Source organism: Seriola dumerili, unplaced genomic scaffold (assembly GCF_002260705.1).
Source record: "Seriola dumerili isolate Sdu_G_001 unplaced genomic scaffold, Sdu_1.0 BDQW01000016.1, whole genome shotgun sequence".
Classification (NCBI taxonomy): domain Eukaryota; kingdom Metazoa; phylum Chordata; class Actinopteri; order Carangiformes; family Carangidae; genus Seriola; species Seriola dumerili.
This window is the reverse complement of record NW_019174271.1, coordinates 1,197,174-1,221,109: the sequence shown is the minus strand read 5'-3', so window position 1 is coordinate 1,221,109 and position 23,936 is coordinate 1,197,174. Positions and strand designations below refer to the sequence as shown.

At 41.3% G+C, this 23,936-nt stretch overlaps 1 protein-coding gene across 2 annotated transcripts in view; it reads left to right on the top strand.

Annotated features, from left to right (window-relative positions):
• Positions 1-23,936, top strand: part of tsnare1 (t-SNARE domain containing 1) — a 188,632-nt gene that overhangs the window by 47,805 nt on the left and 116,891 nt on the right. For both annotated transcript variants that reach the window (XM_022750926.1, XM_022750919.1), the window contains exons 3-4: positions 12,847-12,924; positions 14,139-14,208. In XM_022750926.1, the coding sequence (XP_022606647.1) occupies positions 12,847-12,924; positions 14,139-14,208 (148 nt within the window). The remainder of the gene's footprint in view (positions 1-12,846; positions 12,925-14,138; positions 14,209-23,936) is intronic.

Below are 23,936 nucleotides of genomic sequence, written 5' to 3'. Positions count from 1 at the left end.
TAGCAAGGCAACATTAGCTGTGGGTAACTACAGGCTAAGTCGGTAGGCTAGGAGCTAAGCTAACAGGGTGGCAACAGGCTAACCACTAATACTAAGAATGTTTTGAAATAGAAAGTCTGTTTCAGGTATACCCTTGAGTATGAAAGAAAAATTTGATGTGGTTTTCAAGCTACAGTATCTCTGGAGTGTTAGACAGACTGGTGGATCTTTACTTGAAAAACTTGTGATGGAAAACTGAGATGCAGCACTTAAAGAGCACTGGAGTGAGGAGTGAATCCTTATACTGATGTCCTTGAAACTAAACCAGCTCATCCTCTTCTACTCCACCTGTATTTTTGAGACAAAATGGCTAAAATGGAGTAGCATTAGCTCCTGAATCAGATATGCATGTATCCTACTAGAAATTTATGGGGTTAGATTTGAAGAAGTCAGCACAACATATCTGAATTTTACACTGTTCCAGCCATGCTGTTTGCATGGCTCTGGGACAGTGTTAGTTGGTTGATCCATGATTTTTGTCCAGGCTAAAAATATCTCAATATCTCTGTAGCTTTACAGAGTTGTTGTAGATTCTTGTTCCATGTCTATGTAGTTCTCCAAAAAGATACACAGAATAATGTGTCAATAATCTGTTTATGGAAGGTGGATAAGGGTGATATGTCGTTTCCCTCTGTAGAGCCAGTTTTAAAGTCAATGAAAACCCCAAATGTCTAGAGGGAGAAACATCAAGCTTTTCATTTACTCTTTTATTCCTTTTCTTAACTTGACTATTGAGCCATTATTGTTTTGCAGGACTTCCTACATACACAGGAGGGATCAAGCTCAAAGGTGTTCAGTTTACTTTTATGTATGACAAAGAGAAGCAGCACATTTTAATTCAATATTTGTGCTTGACATTAGTTGATCAACTAATCAGTTAATCAGTTAGTTGTCATGGTGACGGATGTAATCGTCATCCTGTCCTGGCCTGACAGCAGCGTTTCATCCCGCCCACGTCGCCCATCACAGTGTAAGGAGCCCCACCTGGTTCTCTGCAGCAGACAGCAGTGCTGGGCGTTGGACCTGACCCGTGGATGTGCTCACATTGTTAGCTCCCTGTGATGAGCCCTCTAGAGACAGAGCCCTGCTTATTAGTCTTGAATGAAGCGAGAGGGTGGAGTGGGTGTGACAGCGCTGTGATGAGCACTTGCTCCTCCAGCTCCATGCACTGCTGATGGGCAGTAAGTGGCCAAAGTGGGCCATGTGTTAGACGGCCACGCATGCATTAATGGACCAACTGAGACGCCATTGATCTCCAGCCCTCTGTGACCCTGCATCCTTATATGTGGACTTCTGTTGACTTTGGCCTCTCTGTGCACTGGGTCTCTATGGTGCTACTAGATAGCAGCACAATCTCTGGAGCTTCATTAGCATGTTCGGTAGACTGCAGCATTTTGACTGTAGAATTAGCTTGTTATGTGCTGTAAAAATAACACCATAAATAACATGGTTACAGACCCTCTGATGAAAATTCAGTGTTTAACTTTTTTAATGTCCATATGATGTTTTTATATAATACAGACGTATGATGAGTGACATAATCATCAACACCATGACTCCGTGTTTCCACCTTGAACTGCAGTGAACCAATGACAGTCTCATAAAAACAGATACGTCACAAACCTCAGGAACCAATCCTGTCAACTTGTGGGGACGAGGGCGGGGCTAAATAAACTTGAAACCTTGTCAGTACAGAGAGAGAGAGTTAGCATTAGTGCAACTGCTAACACTGTGTCAGCCACTGCCAGTTACAAGCTAACAAGCAACATAACCAAATAAAAGATGCTAACTACGCTAACCGCTCTGATCCGTCTGCTAGTCTCTGGTTCTGGTCTCAGACTCCTCATCTGAGTCTGGGTCTGACTGAGGCTCAAACATGAGGCTGAGTCTCTCTGATGTTTCCTCCTCTAACCATCTTGATACTCTCTGCTCCTTCACCTGTCCACCTGGAGCCAGCAGGTGGTGGGCGGGGCACATTCAGGAAGTGAGAGTAGATGAGCTTCAGACCCAGTTTTTTTTTTTTTTTTACATTTAATGTTTGAAAACCATCTGATTGATTAGTCCAGCACAGGTCCAGTGTTTTGCCATAAATACAATATATTGTTTCAAATATGCAAATATGATGTCACCAAAACACTCAAATCACTTATTTTTGTACATCACACTGGGGGTGAACCTCTCTACTGGTGATCAGTTATCTGATTCAAATCAGTCTTCATTTGAATAATCCGATATCGATTCATAAAATACAGAGATCAATCTTTTAATAAATGTCTGTTACAGTCTCCTGGGGATGGGTGAAGCCGTAACTTGTTAGTCTCGTGACCACTCGTCTCACAAAACAAGATCTGGTCTAGTGACGTGAGAACATAAAGACCTACATGTTACTTCTTGAGACATGTGTCTGAGCTGTTGGTCATGTTGAACAGACAATGCATTAATGTAGATGCTTTAGGATTCATTCTTATTGTACACATTAATGTTTTGAATGATGCACCAGGTTAGAGGAACACGTTACAGCATCAGTCTTCTGAGAATCTCATTCACATCCAAGAAAAACTGCTATTGGAACTGAAATTGCTCTTGCTGATTCAGTGTTGTATTTTATCAGATTTCTTTGGAAAAAACAGAAAAACAGAAATGTAGAAATATCCTGGGTCTTAGCCTCAGCCTAAGAATAATGAAATGTCAACAATTTTACCCGTTTCATTCATCATGTTCATATTATAGAAATGTATTTTGAATATTTATACAAATTTAAAAAAATTTTGGAGGAAAGAAATCAATAAAGCAAAAACATAAGTGAAAATTCAAACAAAAAATTGTAATTTATTCATCTAATTTGATGGGTAGCTGATGTGCAGCGTAATTAAGCTCAAATTGAATTTCAAATTCGTTCTTCATGTTTCTCTTAACCTTCTGTCAGCTGTCCTCGCAGCAGAGAGACGAGCGTTCAGCAGCAGAAAAGAAAAATGGAGAAAAAAAAAAAATCAGGTTTGATCTACTCCCTGATGAAATGAGTAGAGACTAATATATATTTAAGATTTAAATGTGGCTGTAAAGAAAGTTGCACCGCTGCTTTCGCCTGATTGAGCTGCTGGAGGTAAGGAGTTAAAAACATCAAATGTATTTTTATCTTTTGCAGAGGAGTCTTCGCTCATTAAACCGCTCATAATAGATTCATTTGTCTTGCGCGCAGCTATAATTGTTTTGTGGAAAGGTCATGTTTTGTATCAAATTCGGCACTGAGCAATTTGTTATTTTTAGATGCCTACAGTAAGGATGAAGGATCATGGACGTAATTACACTGGCCTGACGGCATTGTGACAATGTGGACGATCCATCAGGTTTAAACGGGAAACAAATGTGCTGCAGCTGAAAAATCTCTCTGCTTTTCTGTGCATCACAGTGCTAATTGTGCTCTCGTTTTCTGTTAACAAGAATTTATAGTCTCCATTTGCATCACAGGGACCCGAACTTTGAAGATTTTATTTAGAAGGAATCGCGTCAGTGATGCCTCTCTCTAATTGTTTAAACTCAATCATTTTGGTAGCTTAGCATTCATTATCTTTGCAAACCTTTTCTCATACTGTTTGCAAATGTTCCGTCTCCCACTGAGCAGAGGAGTGAGGTGAAATTCCGAGGAAGCTTTTGTCAGAGAAAGAGAAATATGCGGGCGACCTGCAGCATGTGAACAGCATGGTGTTCAGCCTGACCAGAACAAAGCTGCTCCTGATAATGATTTCATGTTGGTCTGCATTTTCTGCACGTTCTGGCCACAAGGGACACGATGGCTCAGTAAACAGAGCAGAACGCCTCCAGACGGCTTCATGTCGGGGGGGGCGGGGCGATGCTGCACAGTATGGGTGTGTGTTTGTGTTTGGGGGGTGGGGGGGTGGGTGTGGGGGTGTGTACGCCTCCTCCTGAAGTCAAGGTGAATCTTTTTATGAATTCCTGTGGTTTGCTCACTCCGCTCTCCAGGTTCTCCGAGCTTGATTCAGTCATCTGCCTAAAATAACCCTGTTCGTCCAGGATGAAGTTCCTCTGCTAGTTTCCAGCATCAGTCATTTAAGAAGTCAGAAACTGGACATATGTTCACATGGATATAGAGCTCAATATATAGCTGCAGGTAAAGCACAAAACAAGCCTTGTCCATCTCAATTTGATTAGATTCTCTAATAATGATAAAGGGTATTGACTGTCTTGAAGTCTTGATGTAGATCAACACTCAGAACTAAATATGTGGATATTATGGTCTAAATATTATGGAAGTGCTAAAATAAATTCAGTGATATATGAGATAAAGCCACCTATCAATAAAGTTAGAATGTAAAAGCCCACACTGGCCCATTGAAGGAGTTCCAGAAGTTCTCTATTCCCACTTAATGTAGAAACACAGGTCAGTCCCTAATAACGTAACGATCAAATCATTTTTCATTATGGCCACCAGTTTATTTATTGCAGCTTTGCTTCTGGGAAATGAAGTTTTTACTCCTTTTGTCATCTGTTTGGGAGACAGCTCGAAATCCTCCACCACCCTCAGAAACTATGTCTATGGAGAAAGAGCCAGTCAGACGCACCAACAGTGTTGCAGTGAATGAAAAACGCTTTCCAGAAAAACACCGTAACTAACTGAGGATGCAGACAGTTTCTCAACTCTTACCTGAACACCATGTCAAAAAACGTGTAGCCTATATATATATATATATACTTAAACTCAATAATCTCTCTGTCTTCTACAGCTCTACCACAGCTGTTCACAAGTGTTATGGCTTCTAGAACTAACTTCTATTTCTTTTACATACACATTCCTGATGCCATGAGCTTTCTATGTGGTCATAAAAAACAGGAGTGGGGTCATTGATAATCTCATAGGGCATGTTTAAGATCAAGCCGGGCAAGATGTCTCTGTGTTTTGGCAATAATTTTAGAGCAGACTTTTATGACACTTTGCAATCTGTTCCTCTCCTTTTGACAAAAGATCATAAATCAACAAATACATGTTGTCAATATTCCTACAATCTCCAACCAGAGAGTTAAGTTTACCCCAGCTGCCTCTTAGACCAGTTTATGTTTCAGACTGGAGAACCTGAACTGAAACCCTCTCCGCTCCACCTGCAGCAGCAGCTGTTGGGAGCAGGCCAGGTTCTCATTCCCTCCATCAGCTGCTCAGTGGCTAAATTGCAGATTTTTTGGAAAGAATAAAATATGTCCCTCCTCAGTGAGGGAAGACAGCCGCTGACCTCCGGCATAATGAGATGGGAGCTCTTGATTATGTTCGTCTCTGATTTGAGAGTATAATTGAACATGTTGCAGATAGCACATTTGTGCTATCGACAAGCTACTCCAGGAGGGCATGATGGTAATTCATCCCCTGTGTGCTCAAGACTCACTCATTACAGTAGGAGAAATCAGGACACTTTGTATTGATTATTCACAGCTTAAATAAAGTGAGGAAAAAAAAAACCAACCCCAGCCAACTGATGATCGTGTATAATCAGTTCACTGGGGTTTATCATTAGCACTTAGAAAAAATGCAAAGTAAAATTCTGCCCCACAGCTTTGTTTTTTAATTCCACTTCAGACACTTGTTTTTATTTTTTACAGAAACTCTGTTTGTAGAACAGATACTGAAAACTCTAAATCCTATCAAGGACATATGAAGTCATTCAAATATTGTCTCATGTCCTGGCTCTACGGCGACTGGAGACTACAAAGATTTGCAAAAACAAGAATTGTCATCGTCTTATTTGATGAGGATAATTATTTTCTATCAATTACAAACATCAGGAATTCAGCCAAAATTATAGAAAAGAAAATCAGAAATATAGTTACCTGTAGTCATTAGGTGAGAAACTTTATTGGTGTCACTTTACAATAAGACTGGTTTATAATTCGGTTATTGATTAGCTTTGTTAGCACTTTATAAATCAGTAGTTATAACACAGTTTTCATACATTGATACAGGCTCACGATTTTGCAAGATCAAGTTTATGCTTACTACTCATTAATCTGACTAATGAGTTACTATTATTTTTAACTGGTAAAATAAGCCTTATAGTAACTCATTAAATGATGATGAGATATGAGGATAAACAGGTCAGTACAAGCAACAGGTCACTGTTGCCCTTTTTATCTAATCTGTTATAACAGCGTATAAATGATTTATAAGGCTAATTATCAAACTAGTTATAAGCCATTCATTAATCCTTTAAAAGTGAAATCTGATTGTGAAGTCGTATCACTTTATTTTCCACAATCAAATGATTTATGGAATTTCAGAAGTGCCAAATATCGCTAGAAGATTCAATATGTGATCAATGACATAATTTATAACAGAGAGTAAATACAAACAGTTTAACATGAAAGATAAGATTTACCAATGAATATCACCATTCCAAAAATATGTAGTTATTAAAAACTTCAGATCAACCAACTCTCTGTATTAGTTGCAGATAACTGCACAGACAGAGACGGGCAGATGTGGAGATGTAGTTTGTAATAAACAAAGGGGTGAGAGGGTGAGAAGTGGCCATCGTTTACACTCAACTCTTTGGCTGTTTTGACTGAAACCATCAGGAAAAACTAGACAACGACAGGAGGTAAAATCAACCATGTATTTCAAAATAAAACAGGAAATAAGGAGTCCAGTGAGTCACATGAAGGCAGATCCTTAGCTAAAATAACTTTGCGCTAATAAGTTGTGATCATCAGGATTCAATTAGCAGGTAAATGAAGATGGTGACCACGGTAAACATCGGCTTTGTGAGCATCGTAGCATGTTGGCATCAGCATTTAGTCCCACAACGTCTTCTAAGTCCAGGCACCGAGAGCTGCTTCAGACATTTTATCACATGATTCATATTTCTCACACCCCTCAGAAGCTTTTCCAAAATGCCTCTGCAGGGATGTAATTTAGGACAAAATGAAAGTTGTGACTGTATCAGACACACTGCTCAAACCACAGGGAGACTGAATTTGTCAAAAGTGATTTTGTGAAGGCAATGCATATCAGCAGAGCTTTGAAGTGGCACGCTGATATGGGCATGTTAAAGTGTCGACATGTTAATGTGAGAGAACAGTTTCAAGTGTGAAAAGATAAGAAGCTGCTGAATTGATCCAAAGCATTCGCCAAAAACACTGATGGTGAAATAACCCTCTATGGATCCCTCAACCTTCCAGGGAACAGTGGACGTTTGTGAAATGAGCATGAAATCAGAAGAGCAAATTGTGTGTTGTGGGTTCTAATGTGAAAATGACATTCCTCACTCATGGCAGGATTGTGTAATTTTATTTTCACAACAGTATGTAAAACAGATCTTTGCCTAAAGTTAGAGTCATCGCCTTCAGATTCAAGAAAATACTTCTGATTTAAAGTGCAATAAATGATGTTATGAAGGTATCTTTAGTGAACTGATAGAGTTCAATCTGAGTATCCTAACACTTAATGCAACATGCACGACAGTTCTTAGACATTCCGCAGAATATGTGAAATGTCATGCTCTGTACTCTCATTCATGTTTTCCCTCTGTTCGATCTGTGGAGAAGGCTGTGATGAACAGAATATGCTCCGGTGCCATGGTGCACGTGGAGGCTGACTGTTGGCCTTTCTGAAGGAGCTTGGATTGACTATGGTTACAAGGAACTGCAGTTGCGCCTCTGGCACCACTACTTATTATGTTGTGTTGTTTTCCATTGAAAGTCCATTGTCATCCCATCTGGGTAGGTGAAGTGGAAGAGCAGGTGTAGCTTCTCTCAAGAGGTGCTCTTGAGCAAGGCCTGAACCCACAACTGCTCCAGCAGCTACTCAGTGGTCAACAGATCAGTGTGTGCTGTTGGAGGTGTGGAAATGTGTGAGTGCTTCAGAAAAATGAAGCCATTCTCAGTGCGACTTCCAACATAACGCGTCTCAGTCAGGTGTTGTTCCACCCCGTGGGGTGTGTGTGGAGGTGAGACTTCGGTTCATGATGCTCACCCACCTGTCGCTCAAAGAGGCCACGCCCTCAATTCTCCATAACTTCAGTCCTTAATAAAATGTAACAGGTGAGTTGTATAAACAGTTGTCATGAAGGAGGAAATTAGCTGTAGAGACCGAAACTGTTTTTGTACCAGGCTGTAAACATGTTTATTTCTGCTCTGAAGTTGGACATATTAACATGGGAGTCTATGTGGACTGACTCACTGTTGGAGCCAGACTCTAGTGGTCATTAGAGGAACTGCGGTTTTTAGCTCTTCTCTGTTGATGCTTCATGTTTCAGCGTCGGAGGTTGAAACATCACTTTCTCCACATCTCTGTAGACCAGAGCCTCTGGTTTCTGCTCCACTCAACTCTCAGATGTGGATTCATCTTTGTACTGAGAGTTTCCTACTATAACATCCCTCTGTGTGTAACTGTCGATGGCACTTCCTGCTAACACAGTCTGACCGTGTCCTGCATTCACGTCGTCAGTCACCTGCGGAAGAGCTGATCTTCTGGTTTTCTTACAGCGGATCTCACAGTCATCAAATGTCCAATCGTGTTTACTGACGTCTTTCCTGTAGAGCTAAATGCAGATGTCACCATAGGCCCCAACAAACTCACCCACAGAGCATGATCGGATGGTAACTGTTCAATCGTAACATGCAGTGCAGGTGTGTGGAAGTATCTGCCTTTGTTCTGTTTCTCCACTCGTTTTTTTTTCCTTTAATTTGTCACCAGCCTGTATACGCAGCCATCCTGCAGGCCCATCCGGTGATCGGCCGGTCTACCTCCACTGTAGCATGAACACTCAATGTCCATCCATCATGGTAAATGAAAGGTGTACAAAGCCAGTGTTAAAGATGCGTGCGTATATTGAGATAACATTAAAAGCACACTAAAGGGCCTTCAGTTGAAAAATGAGCCATTTTTAAATGTATCACAATCTTGTAATTCTGCTCGAGTGGCTGCGCGCAATCATGTTATTACCTGGACGATTTGTCAGTGTAGCTCAGTGAGTAGAGTTAATGACTTGTGATGTTCAGTGGAGGTCTCAGTTCCTCCCACAGTTTCATTGTCCAGCTCTGCTTTGTCTTTGACTTCACCTATGCTCGTCTGTCTCTCTTTATTTCATTTCAATATTTGATCCCCCTTTCCTCAAATACTACTTCTTTTACACATTTCCTCACCTCTATATTTTATCTATAGCCCTGTAGTTTTTGACCACGTCAGAAAGAAAATGCAGATAGCACTCACTGGGTGCAGTATTTGACAAAAGGGTGGGTGAGATGGCTTATACAGGTCGTGATGTTGATCTCTTCCTGCTGTAATGGCTCCAGGCCATTAACCCCCCCTGTCATTTGCAGTGACATGTGCTTTTGAACAAGGAAAATGGTCCTGCCCTCATAAGTTATACAGCAGACTCACCACTCCTGCTGCCAGCCTGTGGCTTCGTGCCATGCCATTTTCCCCGTCCAGTCTATCATCATCGCTGCAGTTAGATCCTGCATTAGAGGCTCCCGCAGCCTTTGATGTCCGCTCAGTTTCCACATCCATTCATTACAACAACAATACACACTCTTTCAATATAATTAATGTAAATGTCAATTTTCCTACCATCTCCCGTCGCTAATTAATGTAACTTTGATGTGTCAATTCTTTAAAGTCTTTCAATTTTCAATTAATTTGATTCTCTAAAACTCCCTTTGTCAGCTTGGCTTGTTTTGTTTAACATTTAACGAGAGAGGCCGAATAACACTCACGTTGTTCCTGCATGTAAACTGATGTAATAATTCAGTTACTTTTAAACGTGAGCAAACCATCAGGCTTCAGAATCACCATCAGCTTGCTTCTTGTTCTCGGTCATGTGTGTGCAGTCTGTCATGTATAAACACCTGTGACCGAGAGTCTGCCCTCCAGTAAGAAACGAGCCCACAGGTCGTCTGTGCAGCAGGTTATTATGACCCCTTAGGTTTTGTTGCTAGGCAACATCTAGTGGTCGTAGTAATGATGACAGGAGCAAAGGGAATAGTGCGGTGACGTAGTATAAAGAGAGACAAAGTCCACGTCAGGAGGAGGCTGTGGTGGATGGATGAATATGACACAGGAGAGCGGTGTTCTGTTCCCATGTGAAACCAGCTGTTTATGTTGTAACAATGACAACAAAGATCATCTAACGCTGGGTAAAGTACTTATTTTAACCGAAACCACCATCTTTTCCTGAACCTAACCAAGCCATGACCGTTTATTATTGCAACTATGGCGACGAAGGTCCAGTACGCCTGCCACTTTGGGGCCCTTTTTCAGGAGCCACTCCTATAGGTCATATGAGATGGTGGGTGGTTGTTACCTGGTTGTTCAGGTTGGAGGAGTTGTTGTGTGACCACTGTGTCGAGCTATTTTGTTATGGCAGGAGTTATTCTCTGCTCTGTTGGCTCACTAAACTTTACGATCTAATTTTTTCTGGTACATCAATAAATATTTTAAGCATCATTCAGCCAAGCAACTGTGTGAGGCAGTACCTGAGCTAAATGCTAATATCAGTATGCTATAACGCTTACACTGACAGCATAACATTACATTTACATTCACTGACACTTTAATCCAAAGTGACTTACAAGGACAACACTGAAGCTTCAGTGCAGTAGGAGACCTTGAGGTAAGAACTAAATCTGATCAGTGAGGCACAGTGCAATGAGAGCAAGTAAAGAAGTGAAGTGAAAGTTGATAGTCAGAGCTAGTTAGACATGTCAGGGTGTTAGAGGTGTTAGGAGAGGAGGTCTCTGTGAAGAGAGGAGGCGCCCCGCTCTGGTAGAACCACAGACCTGAACAGTCTGGACTGAGACTGTCCTGTGTGCAGGGATGGTGATGCCAGACCACCTTCATTAGAGGAACACAGTGGCTGAGAAGCAGCATAAGGCTGAATGACTGAGATCCAGTAGATGGAGCATTCCCAGAAGTCTCTCTGACGGCAGCATTAGAGACTGAATGTGATTCAGGAGCTTGTGGGTAGTAAGTGGAGGTCCACGAGGAGCAGAGTGACATGTGACCTTTTAGGATGATCTTACACCAGATGTACCGCCACATCTGTAAGGGTTTCATTGTGTGTGAAGGGAGGCCCCCCAGAGGAGCGTCGCAGTAGTTGAGGTGAGAGAGAACCATGACCTACGTACTGAGTCAGGTAAGACCTGAACACAGCACAGCTGATGCTGACGGGAATCTCATTGGTTTTGCAGGTATCATGTTGTAACTGCAAGTTTTGNCGTGGGCAGTAAGTGGAGGTCCACAAGGAGCAGAGTGACATGTGACCTTTGAGGATGATCTTACACCAGATGTACCACCACATCTGTAAGGGTTTCATTGTGTGTGAAGGGAGGCCCCCCAGAGGAGCGTCGCAGTAGTTGAGGTGAGAGAGAACCATGACCTACGTACTGAGTCAGGTAAGACCTGAACACACAGCACAGCTGATGCTGACGGGAATCTCATTGGTTTTGCAGGTATCATGTTGTAACTGCAAGTTTTGGACAACATGACATTCTAACTTCATGATGTCATTAGACAATTATTTCAGTTCACCCAGTGGGAACATTTCACAGTATCTAGCCAATAGGTGTTAAAAGGTGGTGACTAAAAATATGAATTGTTTTTGTAATTTTTTTTCACTGTATCATGTCAGTTATGTTTGAAGGGCTATCAAAGTAACAGATATTGGTTCTTATAGACAGATGAGGCCTCGTGCATCAGTCTGCTATAAAACTTTTTATGTCGTTTTGTCTCAGTTAATAATTATTGAGGCCTCGTATTTACCTCACTTTGCACCAGGGAAACTCTTACATCATGTAAGAGAGGATTTATCACCTAAAAAAAAATTCATGAACTCATCCGACAGCGTCAGTTACAGGTAATGAGAGAAAAGTGTAGAATACCATGGACGAAGTGTCCATTGGTTGTCTGTCTGTTACTGCAGCTAGATAGTACAGCATCAGGCAAATAGTAGTGAGCTGTGGTGGTGCCGAGGAGGGATGAGCATGTTGAAGTCTTCAATAATTTAATGGCCAGTAAGACGTCACTAGGAAGTTATATTAGCAACCACGACAAAACAGTTGCTTAGCATTTGTACAGAGAAGTTAAAAACAGGACGTTTGCTGCTGGAGAGTTTCAGTGGACAGCTGCTAAGTGACCGGTGATGGTCGTGCGTCCTCCAGCTGTATATCAACAACCAACATGTCCGTGGTGAGAAGAAGGTTCCCGTTCAAACTAACTCAGATGCTCCAGAGCCGTGATGATGTCTGTTCATGTCCTACTGCAGATGTTTTCTCAGTAATTCAGTTCTCTTGGAAAATTGCTGTAATATTTTAGTACATCTCTGCGAGTATCTGCATAATTGAAGGTTGGAATGGTTTTAAAGAGACATGTGAAAACGCATAAAGTTCAAGCAGCATTACTTGATCATTTTAGCCACTTTGAGGCAGCTCAACGAGTTCCAACCACAAAACTGAGGCGTATGATCAGGATAAAACAAAATCAAGGAGCTAAAAGAGACTAAGAGGCCGGGGCACGCTTTCCAGGGAAAATGCAGAGCTGAAGGGAATGAATCAAGACAGAATAAACAACAACAACTTCCCTTTTCTCCCGTGGAGATATCAAGTGTGATGGACAAACGAGAAAAACAGACAAACCAGACAGACAGACAAGTGAAAATGTATAACTCGGTATACTTCTGTGGTTTTTGTGTGGTCGCAGTCGTCCCTCCGTGCTGCCGCTGTGTGCTCAGCTCTCCCTCTGCTGCAGTGTCACACTCCACTGGGCTGAGAAGTGTTTGCTGATATCATGTTTTTTTTTTTCCAAAGCCACACAGGTCAGCCCCTCGGAACTGCAAGATGTGTTTCAGGAGACCTCCTCCAATATCTTCCAGATCAACGCCAATGGTAAAAGACCTTGCATCAGTAACATTCAGTGTGTATGTGCTGCGTGTGCTTGTGCATGAATTTGTCCTTGTTATTGCTCCTACATCCTAACATGAATACTACATGAAACCTTTGACCTGCCCCTCCTCTCTTCACATGGATTCTTAGTTCAGGGATGAAAGTTAGTTTAGGATCAGATATTGTATTTGTTTTTCAGAGCACTAATTTGAAATGTACTGTTAATTTAGATCCTAACACTAAATCTACAACAAAATGCTTCATTCACTTTAACTCAAATGTACTTTCGTGCTAACACCAATCTGAAACCTAAACTCAGACTTTAATCTTAAACTAACTTTCGTCCCAATTTTTAAACTCACAGTCACAAACCTTTTACCAAATTTAAACATATAGTACTCGGTGTTCTGAATCATAAACTGTTTGGTTGTAAACTAACCATGAGCAGAATCTTAATGTAGACATCTACTACAACTAGAACTAACTTTATCCTAAATCTAAACTCTAATCAGAATGCTAAAATCAGGATTTAATTTTAACCTCGCCTTTATCCTCATTTAAATTTCATACAATGTTAAATCTTAATTTAACCCATTAAGGCCTGATCATTATCTTTGCCTTAGTAATTTGATATGGCTGGAAAAGCAAGTACATTCTAATACAACATCCTCAATTCAGTTCAATTTTTTTATATGAATTGATTTTTTTTATATTGATGATTGTATATATTGTAATGATTTACAATAAAAGCCAATGGTTTAAGGTCTGAAATGGTTTTTATTTATAGTATTTACAAAATGACCTTGACTAGTTGCTTAGCAGGTTAAGGTAATTTGACAATTAAATCTTGATTTTTGGATTCATTTTACTTTTAGGACTAAGTTTAAATTTGGGATGAGGGCAGTTATTGTTGGTTGAGGGTTAAGTTTACGACAAGCTCTAGATTTGTGTTGGATCCATACATGTGGTTTAGGATTAGGTTTATAGGAAACTTAGTCTCAGGTTGTCTATCGTCATTTCTCGTCATCTCTCCTCACAGAGGTCAAAGAGCAGCGAGGCGTCCTTTAAACAAAGAGCCAGAACTTTCTTTAGACTGGGGTTAAAGTCATTTTCAATTAAGATTCAAGTTCAACTCATCCTTGCATGAGTCTGACAGTGAGGTTATGGGATGAATGGAAGGTCGTCTTAATGTTTATTTTGTTCAACTGTTTCCCCAGTTGTCACACTAGAGAAAAATCTCCAGTCGCTGGGAACATCTAGAGACACAGCAGAGCTACGACAGAGCCTGTGAGTGAACACACACACACACACACACACACACACACACACACAGTCTACACACTCACACACAGTCTACACACTCACACACAGTCTACACACACACACACACACACACACTGACACACACACACTCACACACATACACACTCACACACAGTCTACACACAGTCTACACACAGTCTACACACAGTCTACACACACACACACACACACACACACACACACACACACACACACACACACTCACACACAGTCTACACACATACACACAGTGTACACACACTCACACACACACACACACACACACACTCACACACAGTCTACACACATACACACAGTCTACACAGTCTACACACACTCACACACAGTCTACACACTCATACAGTCTACACACACACACACAGTCTACACACACACACAGTCTACACACTCATACAGTCCACACACACACACAGTCTACACACTCATACAGTCTACACACACACACAGTCTACACACTCATACAGTATACACACACATACACAGTCTACATACTCACACACAGTCTACACACACGCACACAGTCTACACACTCATACAGCCCACACACACACACAGTCTACTCACTCATACAGTCTACATACTCAGACACAGTCTACACACTCATACAGTCTACATACTCACACACAGTCTACACACACGCACACACACACATGGTCTACACACACGCACACAGTCTACACACACACACACACACACACACACACACACACACACGCACACAGTCTACACACTCGCTCGCCCAGCTCAGTGCAAGTGTTACATTTATCTCTGCTTCCCAGAAAAGTGCTTATTTTCTCTTTGTTTCATGGCCCTCTTTCATATTGATTATTCTTTTTTAGTTGAGCTGCCAGCAATTACCAGATTCAACGCTGATGACAAAGTGGCCAATCTAAGATGATTGCATCTGTTTAAAATGCATTACATCCCACTGTGTTGGCTGGCATGTCATCAATTCTATTGAACATTTTTTATGATCGCCTTGGAAACTTACTGACAATGCTTGGCTGCTTTTATTTTTAACTTCCCATTTTCCTTCAGCAGTATTGATGCTGGATGCAAACAACACATCCAAGTGCCTCCGACTGATGCAAATTACACCCATGCTTTGTGTTATTCAGCAGCTTCAGTGTTTAGAAAGATTGTTCCAGAAAACAGTCAGGAGAGTTTCGGCTCTCCAAGAAATGTAATGGTGACTTTTAGAGCTCATTAACTAGAGGCTTTTGTTTTGATCAGTAGTCTTATCCTGTTGCCAGTGACTTTAACACATTTTTATCACATTCAACACACACATCCCAAAATGACAACGATTAACCACAACATTATTCTAATATGGCGTACGCTGATTCCACGGCTTCTCTACCTCGGCAAGAATAAAATTCCAGGGACAAAAACATACAGTGACTTTTAAAAACATTTTAGCACTCAAAAAAAATAACAGTCTTTTGTACCATAGAGCATTTTGGGGACAAAGAGAAGCACGGTGCAGATTGAAAGAGCCAACCTCGGGCGTCATTGATGAGGGTCTACTGACTGAACTGTCGTTTTCTTTGTATTTCTATTGACTAAGCTCTTGTTTTCCATGAGACTGTCCATTGACTGGAATAAAGTGAGTACCTGTACAGTTAGCATGACAGGGGGTAACAGTCCTTCAAGAAAATTTGCACTAAGTGGTGACTACACTGTGTATCAGCAGCTTCAGTTACACGATACTTGAAGTAGTGAAGAGGGGGGAGACGCTGCTTCTGGAACTAGTTTTTACTTCATTATGTTGTCTGCAAGTGAGTTAGTCAGAGCCGGAGGCGTTCTGTCTGTACATACGTCCATCTCATTCCCGTGAACGTGATATCTCAGCAACAACTAGAGGGAATTTCTTCAAATTTGCCACAAACATTCACTTGGACTCGAGGATGACCAGATAGCGCCCCGGTGGCTCACCGGGTAGAGCGCGTACCACAATGCTTAGTCCTAACAACAGCGGCCCAGGTTGGAATAAGACCCGCGGCCCTTTGCTGCATGTCACCCCCCTTCTCTCTGAAGATGACGTGACTTAATCAGGAGGTCCAGAGTAGCTGCTAAATGGACAATATGCTGAGATTGTTCTCAATCTTTGAACCTCAGCTTTTATCAGTTATTTGTGCTGATGAGCCAACCCGGACAGTGTTGTACGCATCCAACCGTCAGTCTCCTAACGTGCAGAAAATGAATGGGATTTTTACATTCAGAACACGTGGACGTCTCCACTTACCTCAAAACTAATAGGCCTTCAGATAATATATACTGCACCTTATCAAAGTGAATTAATCAACCTTCTGCACTGTGGCACTGTTATGTTGCCTTATGGGTGATAGGGTATAGGTTTAGTTTCAGAAGTGAATGGGGCTGACCAACAGTCGATCAGTGTATACATTTATAAAAACCTTGCAATTAACAATACACTGGCCTGTAATTTTCCTTTCCTTCCATGATTAACATTTCTTAACCAGCTCCTATTAGCCTTTAGCTGTTTTTTTTCACCTCACTGAGCATCTGTGTTGTATCATTGGAGTAATCTTGGCTGGCCGTCCACGTCCAGGCAAAGTAGCCACAGAGCTAAATCATCTCCATTTATAAAACGTTTGACTGACTGTGGACCTGAGGCGGAGTGGGAATTAAATTCAGCCTGGGACTTAGGACCCTGACTGGCCCACCAAAACCCATGTGGAGACACCATCACATGCAGCCCATGTCACACTTTATATTTACAGTGGCAAGAGAAAGTAAGTGAAGCCTTTAGAATTTTCTCCATTTATGTATTGATTTGTCCTAAAATCTGGTCAGACCTTCATCTAAAGTACAATTATTATTGGTTATTATTAGTAGCAGGAGTAATTATAACTATTTTAACTAATAAACACACGCATCATTGTTGTTGTTGTCCATATTGAAAACATGATCCAAACATTCAAGGTGGAGACTGTAAAGTCTGGGAACCCTGCAACTAATGGCATCAACACAAGCTAACTGGAGTCAGGAGTTAACAGACCTGGAGTCAGTCAGTGAAACCAGATTAGAGGTGCAGGTTAGAGCAATGCCTCACACTACAGATCTCAGAATACTTGTGATCAAGAAGAGTTGATGAGCTTGAAGCTGAAGGGGTTACAGAGTTTAGATCTTCATCAGTCCACAGTCAGACAGTCTACAGATGGAAATGATTCAGTGACGTGGCTACTCTCCATGGAAGTGGACGTCCAGCTGAGACCAACAGCTCATCAGGAACAAAGAAGCTCAGAGTGACAGCTGAAGGTTGAAAGGAATCATTGGAGGTGGTTCACATCTCTGCTCATGAGTCCACCACACACACATCATGGAGAATGGAGTCCTGTTGCCATGGACACCACAGAGGAAGCTGCTGCATCACTGACCTGAAATTTGACTCTTCCACAACACTACTGGACTGATGAGACTGAGGTTGAACTGTTTGAAGAACTTCAGCTCTATGTGTGGTGTAAACAGGTCTCTGAGACCAACATGGAAACATCCTCCCACAGGTGGAGCAGGGTGGAGGGAGCATAAGAATCTGGGTCTTTGCTGCCTCTGGCCCTGGACAGCTCCACATCAATGTAATATATCACAGACTTTGAATATTTAAATTAGTTTATTCAAAACTCTGATGAAACCAGACCAGAAAACAAAAGCTATACAACATCCTGCTGAACAACCTCAGACAAGCTTCCTGTTGTCTTCTGCCTACTGTTTGTGCTGTAAAACCTGACGGGGTTCATACTGGACTTACTGGGAGCTGTTGTCCTGACCTGCTCTGCTCCTCCTGTCTGTTGTCTGCAGTTACAGCCAGACCTTTCTGGTTTTTAACGTCATTATTCATTTAAAGTGAGTCAGTGACAGTCCACTGCTGCCTCCATGTGTAAACCATGGTAAAGATACCAGCACATGAGCAGTAAGTGTGTGGGTGGAGCTAATCAACAAGTCTTGATTATAAGTCTTATGATATCTTTTTTTTGTGAGGCGTGGTTTAAGTAGCTCTAATGCACACCACCAATTATGTTTCATTGACTGGACTCGTTTGCTAACTGCTAACTCCAATTGGCTGTTGCTGATATCAGTGGCCTGGGGCTTCACATCTACAAGTCCCCCAACCTAAGAGACCATGTGTGTCGCTTGTCCCTATCGGACAAGATCCACAGCAGACCATCGGTTCACAAAGGAAACACATAACAGATTCCTGCATGAGAGTCATGTGTCTTCTGGACCCACCTCTCCTCCTAACATGAACATTAGAGACTTTAAGCAGCAACGGTTGAAGAGACGACTACGGCGTGATGTGATGACATAGATTCTGTGTCGACACTTCCTGCTGTTGCAGCCCAGCTGTCTACTACAGGAGAAAGACTAACTCCTTTGTTAACAAAAAGGCCCAAATGCACAAACTGTTGTTAACCTCCAGCCTCCCTCTCCTGCCCACAACCTCTCTGCACTGTGTTGATGAAACCATGACGCTGTCCGTGGTGCTGAAGTAACAAACTCCTCATTGATATTAAATTGTCTCTAAAGCAAATATCAAGAGCTCTCAGCTCATTTTAAGAGACAGATCGTAGCAATGTTCAGAGACCTCGGTTTCCTGAAATGAAGAAGCTGTTGTCAGAGTTAAATTTTGCTTATTGATCTTTGATTTCCATCACTACGGCAACGTGTTGGAATGTATACGGGTGCTGTCGACGTCACTTCTATGATGTCATCTAAGTTCCTCCTTTGCTCCCATCATAATTACTATGACTGCTAGAGGACGCCTAACAATAAAACATAACTTGGATCATGATTTGTGTGTTATTAGTTAGAATAGATTACATTTGTTTATGAACTTAAGTGAAGATGTGTTCATATTTTAAATCAAGGAATAAAATATATCAGGTTTTGAGACACACACTTGTTAGTACATTGATTGTTAGTTTGGGTCTTTTGATCTGACAACACGAGAAATGAAGAATATCTCCGGTCTTATCCTGAATATCCCCCCAAGCTCCACTAATCCAATAGCTTGGTGTTGGTCACAGTGTGGATGGTTAAGGTTTGGAATACCATCGTGGTTGTGGATAAAATGTGAAGATTCATCAGAGGGAGGATTGACAGCATATGGAACCTTAGAGGAAGTGATGCCTGATCGACTAATCGTCCCCAGTGCACTTACTGCTGGGTTTTTCACTTGAGCCCATCATTGTGTTTTTTTTGTGGATGAGCCTCATATTAGTGTACGTTAGATTTGAATTCATTCATGAATTCACTAAATGCTAAATTTTCAGGGGGCAGTGGTTGGGGGTCTAAAACTATTTTGAAAATATCATCTAGTGAAAATCACACTGTTGACCCCCACCCTTCCAAACACCCCCTGACACACTCCTACACATCATTAACTGCTGCACCATATGGAGGACTACAGCTATCTGATGTCCATCCTGTCACACTGAACAAGGCCACATACATGCATATGCTGCACTAATCTCACACACAGCAGAACGTCACACACGTGTTCCCCTGCAAGAATCAACACTCTTGAGTTTGTGAAATAAAAGCAAGTCTTGTTTGTGCCTGTGGTGGAAACGGTAACTCGCCATCTGCATCGCCTGGCCTCAGGCAAAAAAACTCAAGTCTCACAGTTAATACAATTTGACCCACCCCTGTAATCGTGGAAATGCACACGGCAAAAAGTCTAAGTGGATTAATGGCTGGCACCCTCTGAGTGTCATTGTCTTTGTTAGCGCATTAGACATTCACTGGTGTTCTGGCTGTAACATGCCAGAGGACATGGGGCTGTGTTTGGAGGAGAGCGCCCCCAACTGACTGACAGAGTGCCTGCAGACACACAAGTTTACAGTGCATTACAAAGCCTTTAATTACTCACAGCAAAAAGGAAGGAGCTGCAGTTTCACAGGAGAGAGAAACATAAATGCTGAGGCGAACATGCAGAGTCAGAAAATGAGAGAGACGCATTATAAGAATTTCTATTTTCAAACCTTCACATCAGTGGATAGTAATTAAGCAGATGTACTCAAATACTTTACCTTGTGAAAATCACACTGTTGATCCCCACCCATCCAGACACCCACTGACACCCTCCTACACTCTCTTCCCCTACATCATTAACTGCAATAACATATGGAGGACTATAGCTCTCTGATCTCCATCCAGTCACACTGAACAGGTCCACATCCATATGCATGCACAAGACATGAATATTTCCATTGTCTGCTACTTTGCACTTCTACTGCACTATTTATCCAAGAAATAATATTTTTTTTTACTTTACTTTGAAACTGATTGCTGAAGTTATTTTGTAAGTGTTTGCTGAAGTTATTTTGTAGAGTAATATTTTTCACACACAGCAAATACAATAAATAGAATAATGTGATATTTCACTCAATTCAAAAGCAATTGTCACTTATTCTTTCTATTTTTTAAAAGTTTTCACAATAAAGTTCTTGAACAAGAAAAGTTTGAAGAAATTTCTTCTATCTTTGAAGTTAGTACCAGGTATTATATCCAGGAAACATCACTGACACTTAAAAAATACACACAATAAACAAAATGCTTGTGTGTTCATTATTTACGTATTTTGTTGACCTAAATGCTTATGCAATTGCCATTTTTTGTATTTGGTAATTACATAAGAAAATAAAGAGATAACCAGTTGGGTTACATTTTTTAGACTGATTAATTTATTCATTTTTGACAAGTTATTATATATCTGTCAGTACTTATGTTCATGTCATATTGGAGTTTTATTGTGTTGTATTCTTGTAAATTGTGTTTGTGGGAAGGATGTGTGGGAGTGTTAAATTATGAACAGACTACATTCGCATTTTGACAAGGCTCTATTGATCCGTAAACTCTGGACTGCTTTATCATGTCAGTGATGAATCCCAGTCTTAATCCTGAATGTGTAGCCCACTAGCTATTATTTATTTCACTGTGTTTCTTTTGATGAGGAATAAAATGTTGTCATCAGACAGATGAAAGTTCTAGTAAACAAACTTAGACTATGATTACTTTGTTGTGTGTGTTGCCAGAAACATCAGCTAATTTCCCATCCCCATTAAAAACACAAAGCTGATGAGGTGTGAAGTTTGTTATTCACAAAACCAACATGTTAAAGAAGCCAGTGTTTATTTAAGAAAAATGTATCATTGTGTTGTGCACCGTCAGGAGCAGGTTGGTTGTTAGGGATAATTTATAACTCTCAAAAGGTTATCATAAATTATTAGATTATCATTATTAATAATAATTAGTAAAGCGGGGCACCACCCTGGTATCATGGACCTAAAACCAAGCTGTGGGGCCAGTCTCAATTTACGGGGTGCAAACCCGGTCCTTGGCTGTATGCTGGCGCCCTAACCCTAACCCTAACCCTGTTTCCGGTTTACCTCCTGTCTCAGTCTGCCACAGGCGAGATAAGTGCTGTCAGGAAAAGAAAAAAGTATAATGTCAGTTATTTGTATAAGTTTCAAAGAACTGAGGGTATGCAGCTGACATTTCAAGGATAATCAGATAATCACTACTTCTAAGGGTAGATGGGTATTAGCAGCAAGCTTCGTCCCATCATTGTTTCAGTAGAGTAACTACAGTAAGAAGACACGGGCCAGTGTTTGTGAGTGCTGAACTCGGCCATGAAGTCCGGAGCCTTGCCTGGAGCCTGAGGAGGAGGAGGATGTTGAGCAACCCGTCCCGACTACAGAGCCAGCCCAACCGTGTGTGTGGACCGGGAACAGTATGAAGATATGTTGAGGGAAATTGAGTCGCTGAGGCATCAGGTCCAAACTTTTCATCTTCAAAACTCATTTGTACTACAAAGGTTTGCTTCAAAACCAGAAGACATCAGATTTTACACCATGTAAGAAAGCTAAAAGTATTGATTGAGGCAGCAACATCCAAAATAGTAAGAGTCTCTAGAGCAAGGAAAAGCTATGCCACCAGCATGACAACGGAAAGCCCACCTACACGTCCCACTGCACCTTCAAGGCCATGGTGGGTATGTCCCCTCGAGGAGCCCTGACTTTTGTGTCTGCACTCTTTGAGGGTTCCATGAGTGACAAAGAGGTGTTTTGTCAGTCAGGGATTACATCACTCTTAACTGCTAACATGGCCATCATGGTTGATAAGGGATTCTTGGTGGAAAACCCGGCCTGCCTTCCTCTCCAAGAGGACCCAGATGCTGGATGTAGATGTTCTGAAGATGCAGTCCATTGCCCGTTTAAAGGTCCACATGGAGAGGATGATCAGAAGAGTTAAAGAGAATAAACTCTTTGATACCACTATCCCTCTCCTAGTCTCAGGTAGTATAAATCAAATATTCACAGTTGCATGTCTCCTCTCAAATTATCAAAATGGACCTTTGGTCAAGAAATGGAGATATGGAATTAGAAATTGTAGCTATATCTACCTATTCTTGATTAGAGTAACTTCACATGAACTACATTTTACTGTGTTCAACATAAACTGATTTTAATGACCTGAAAACTACCTTTTTTAATTGTCTTTGATATGTTTTATTTAGTTGCACCTTCAAGATCTCATGAAACATACAAAAGACAAATTGTATCGAATAACCAATCACAATCATGGTCATACAATAATTCGGTTACACTTGTCATTTTTGAAGGGGCAGTTCACTCAAAATTCATTAATATTTTTGCCCCTAACAGTGCTATGTATACATCCAGATTATTTTGGTGTGATTTGCCTAGTATGAGATATCTATGTCCCAACACAATGGAGCTGAATGGCACTCTGCCTGTGGAGAGATTATATATATCTCAAACTAAGTAAATCACATCAAAATAATCTGGATAAATAGATGAACTCTGGGTAAGGGGGTGTTTTATTCTCCAGTTACAGTCAGATTTAGGGTTAACTTGATTGAAAAAGAGAGCCACAGTCACTCAGCCAGTTGACACTTTTAATATGTTAACTTGGTGGGACGGCAGTGTAATTACCAGTAAAAAAAAACGTGCATAACATATTTACACACAAAGTATTTGTCTTGGTATCATCCCATTTTGTGACATTACAGGCATTTCTGCATGTAGACATTGAAGTAAAACCTGTCTACTTTCTCTCTGATCACCTCCAACACATCACTGTGTCTGTATATTCTTTGAATTACTTTGTCTTCTTCAGCTGAGACAACGGAATCATACCAGTTCATTCCACTTATTAGCATCTGCCCCTGTACTTGCCAGTAGTAAGTGTGTTTTTGTTTTTGCTCCAAGTTGCCTGACTTTATTTGGAGATACGGGCAGTCGACATACCTCTTAACATTCAGGCATTTCATCTCAATCAGACCAAACTGACATGGCTCTGAAGGGTCATAGATTTAACCCATCAGGAGACGCCCCCCAGCCAAGGAGCATCAGGATGGATTACAAATCCACACGGGTAGTGTTTGACTCTCTTCATCGGGCAATACTCCCAGATAGCAGGTGCCTCCATTTCAAGCCCCCACTTCATAGCTGCCGTCTGACGAGTCCCATGCAGTATCCGGTCAGCCAGACCTTTTTCAGACCCCACTCTAACTCGACAGATGTCCCTAAAACGTGAAGCAGTCAGTCTAGACCTCCTTAGTTGATGCCATTCAGTACATGAGCTTTGTGCTCTGTTAGCACATTCAAATTTGTGCACCATATCCGAGGTGACCTCAAGTTTCT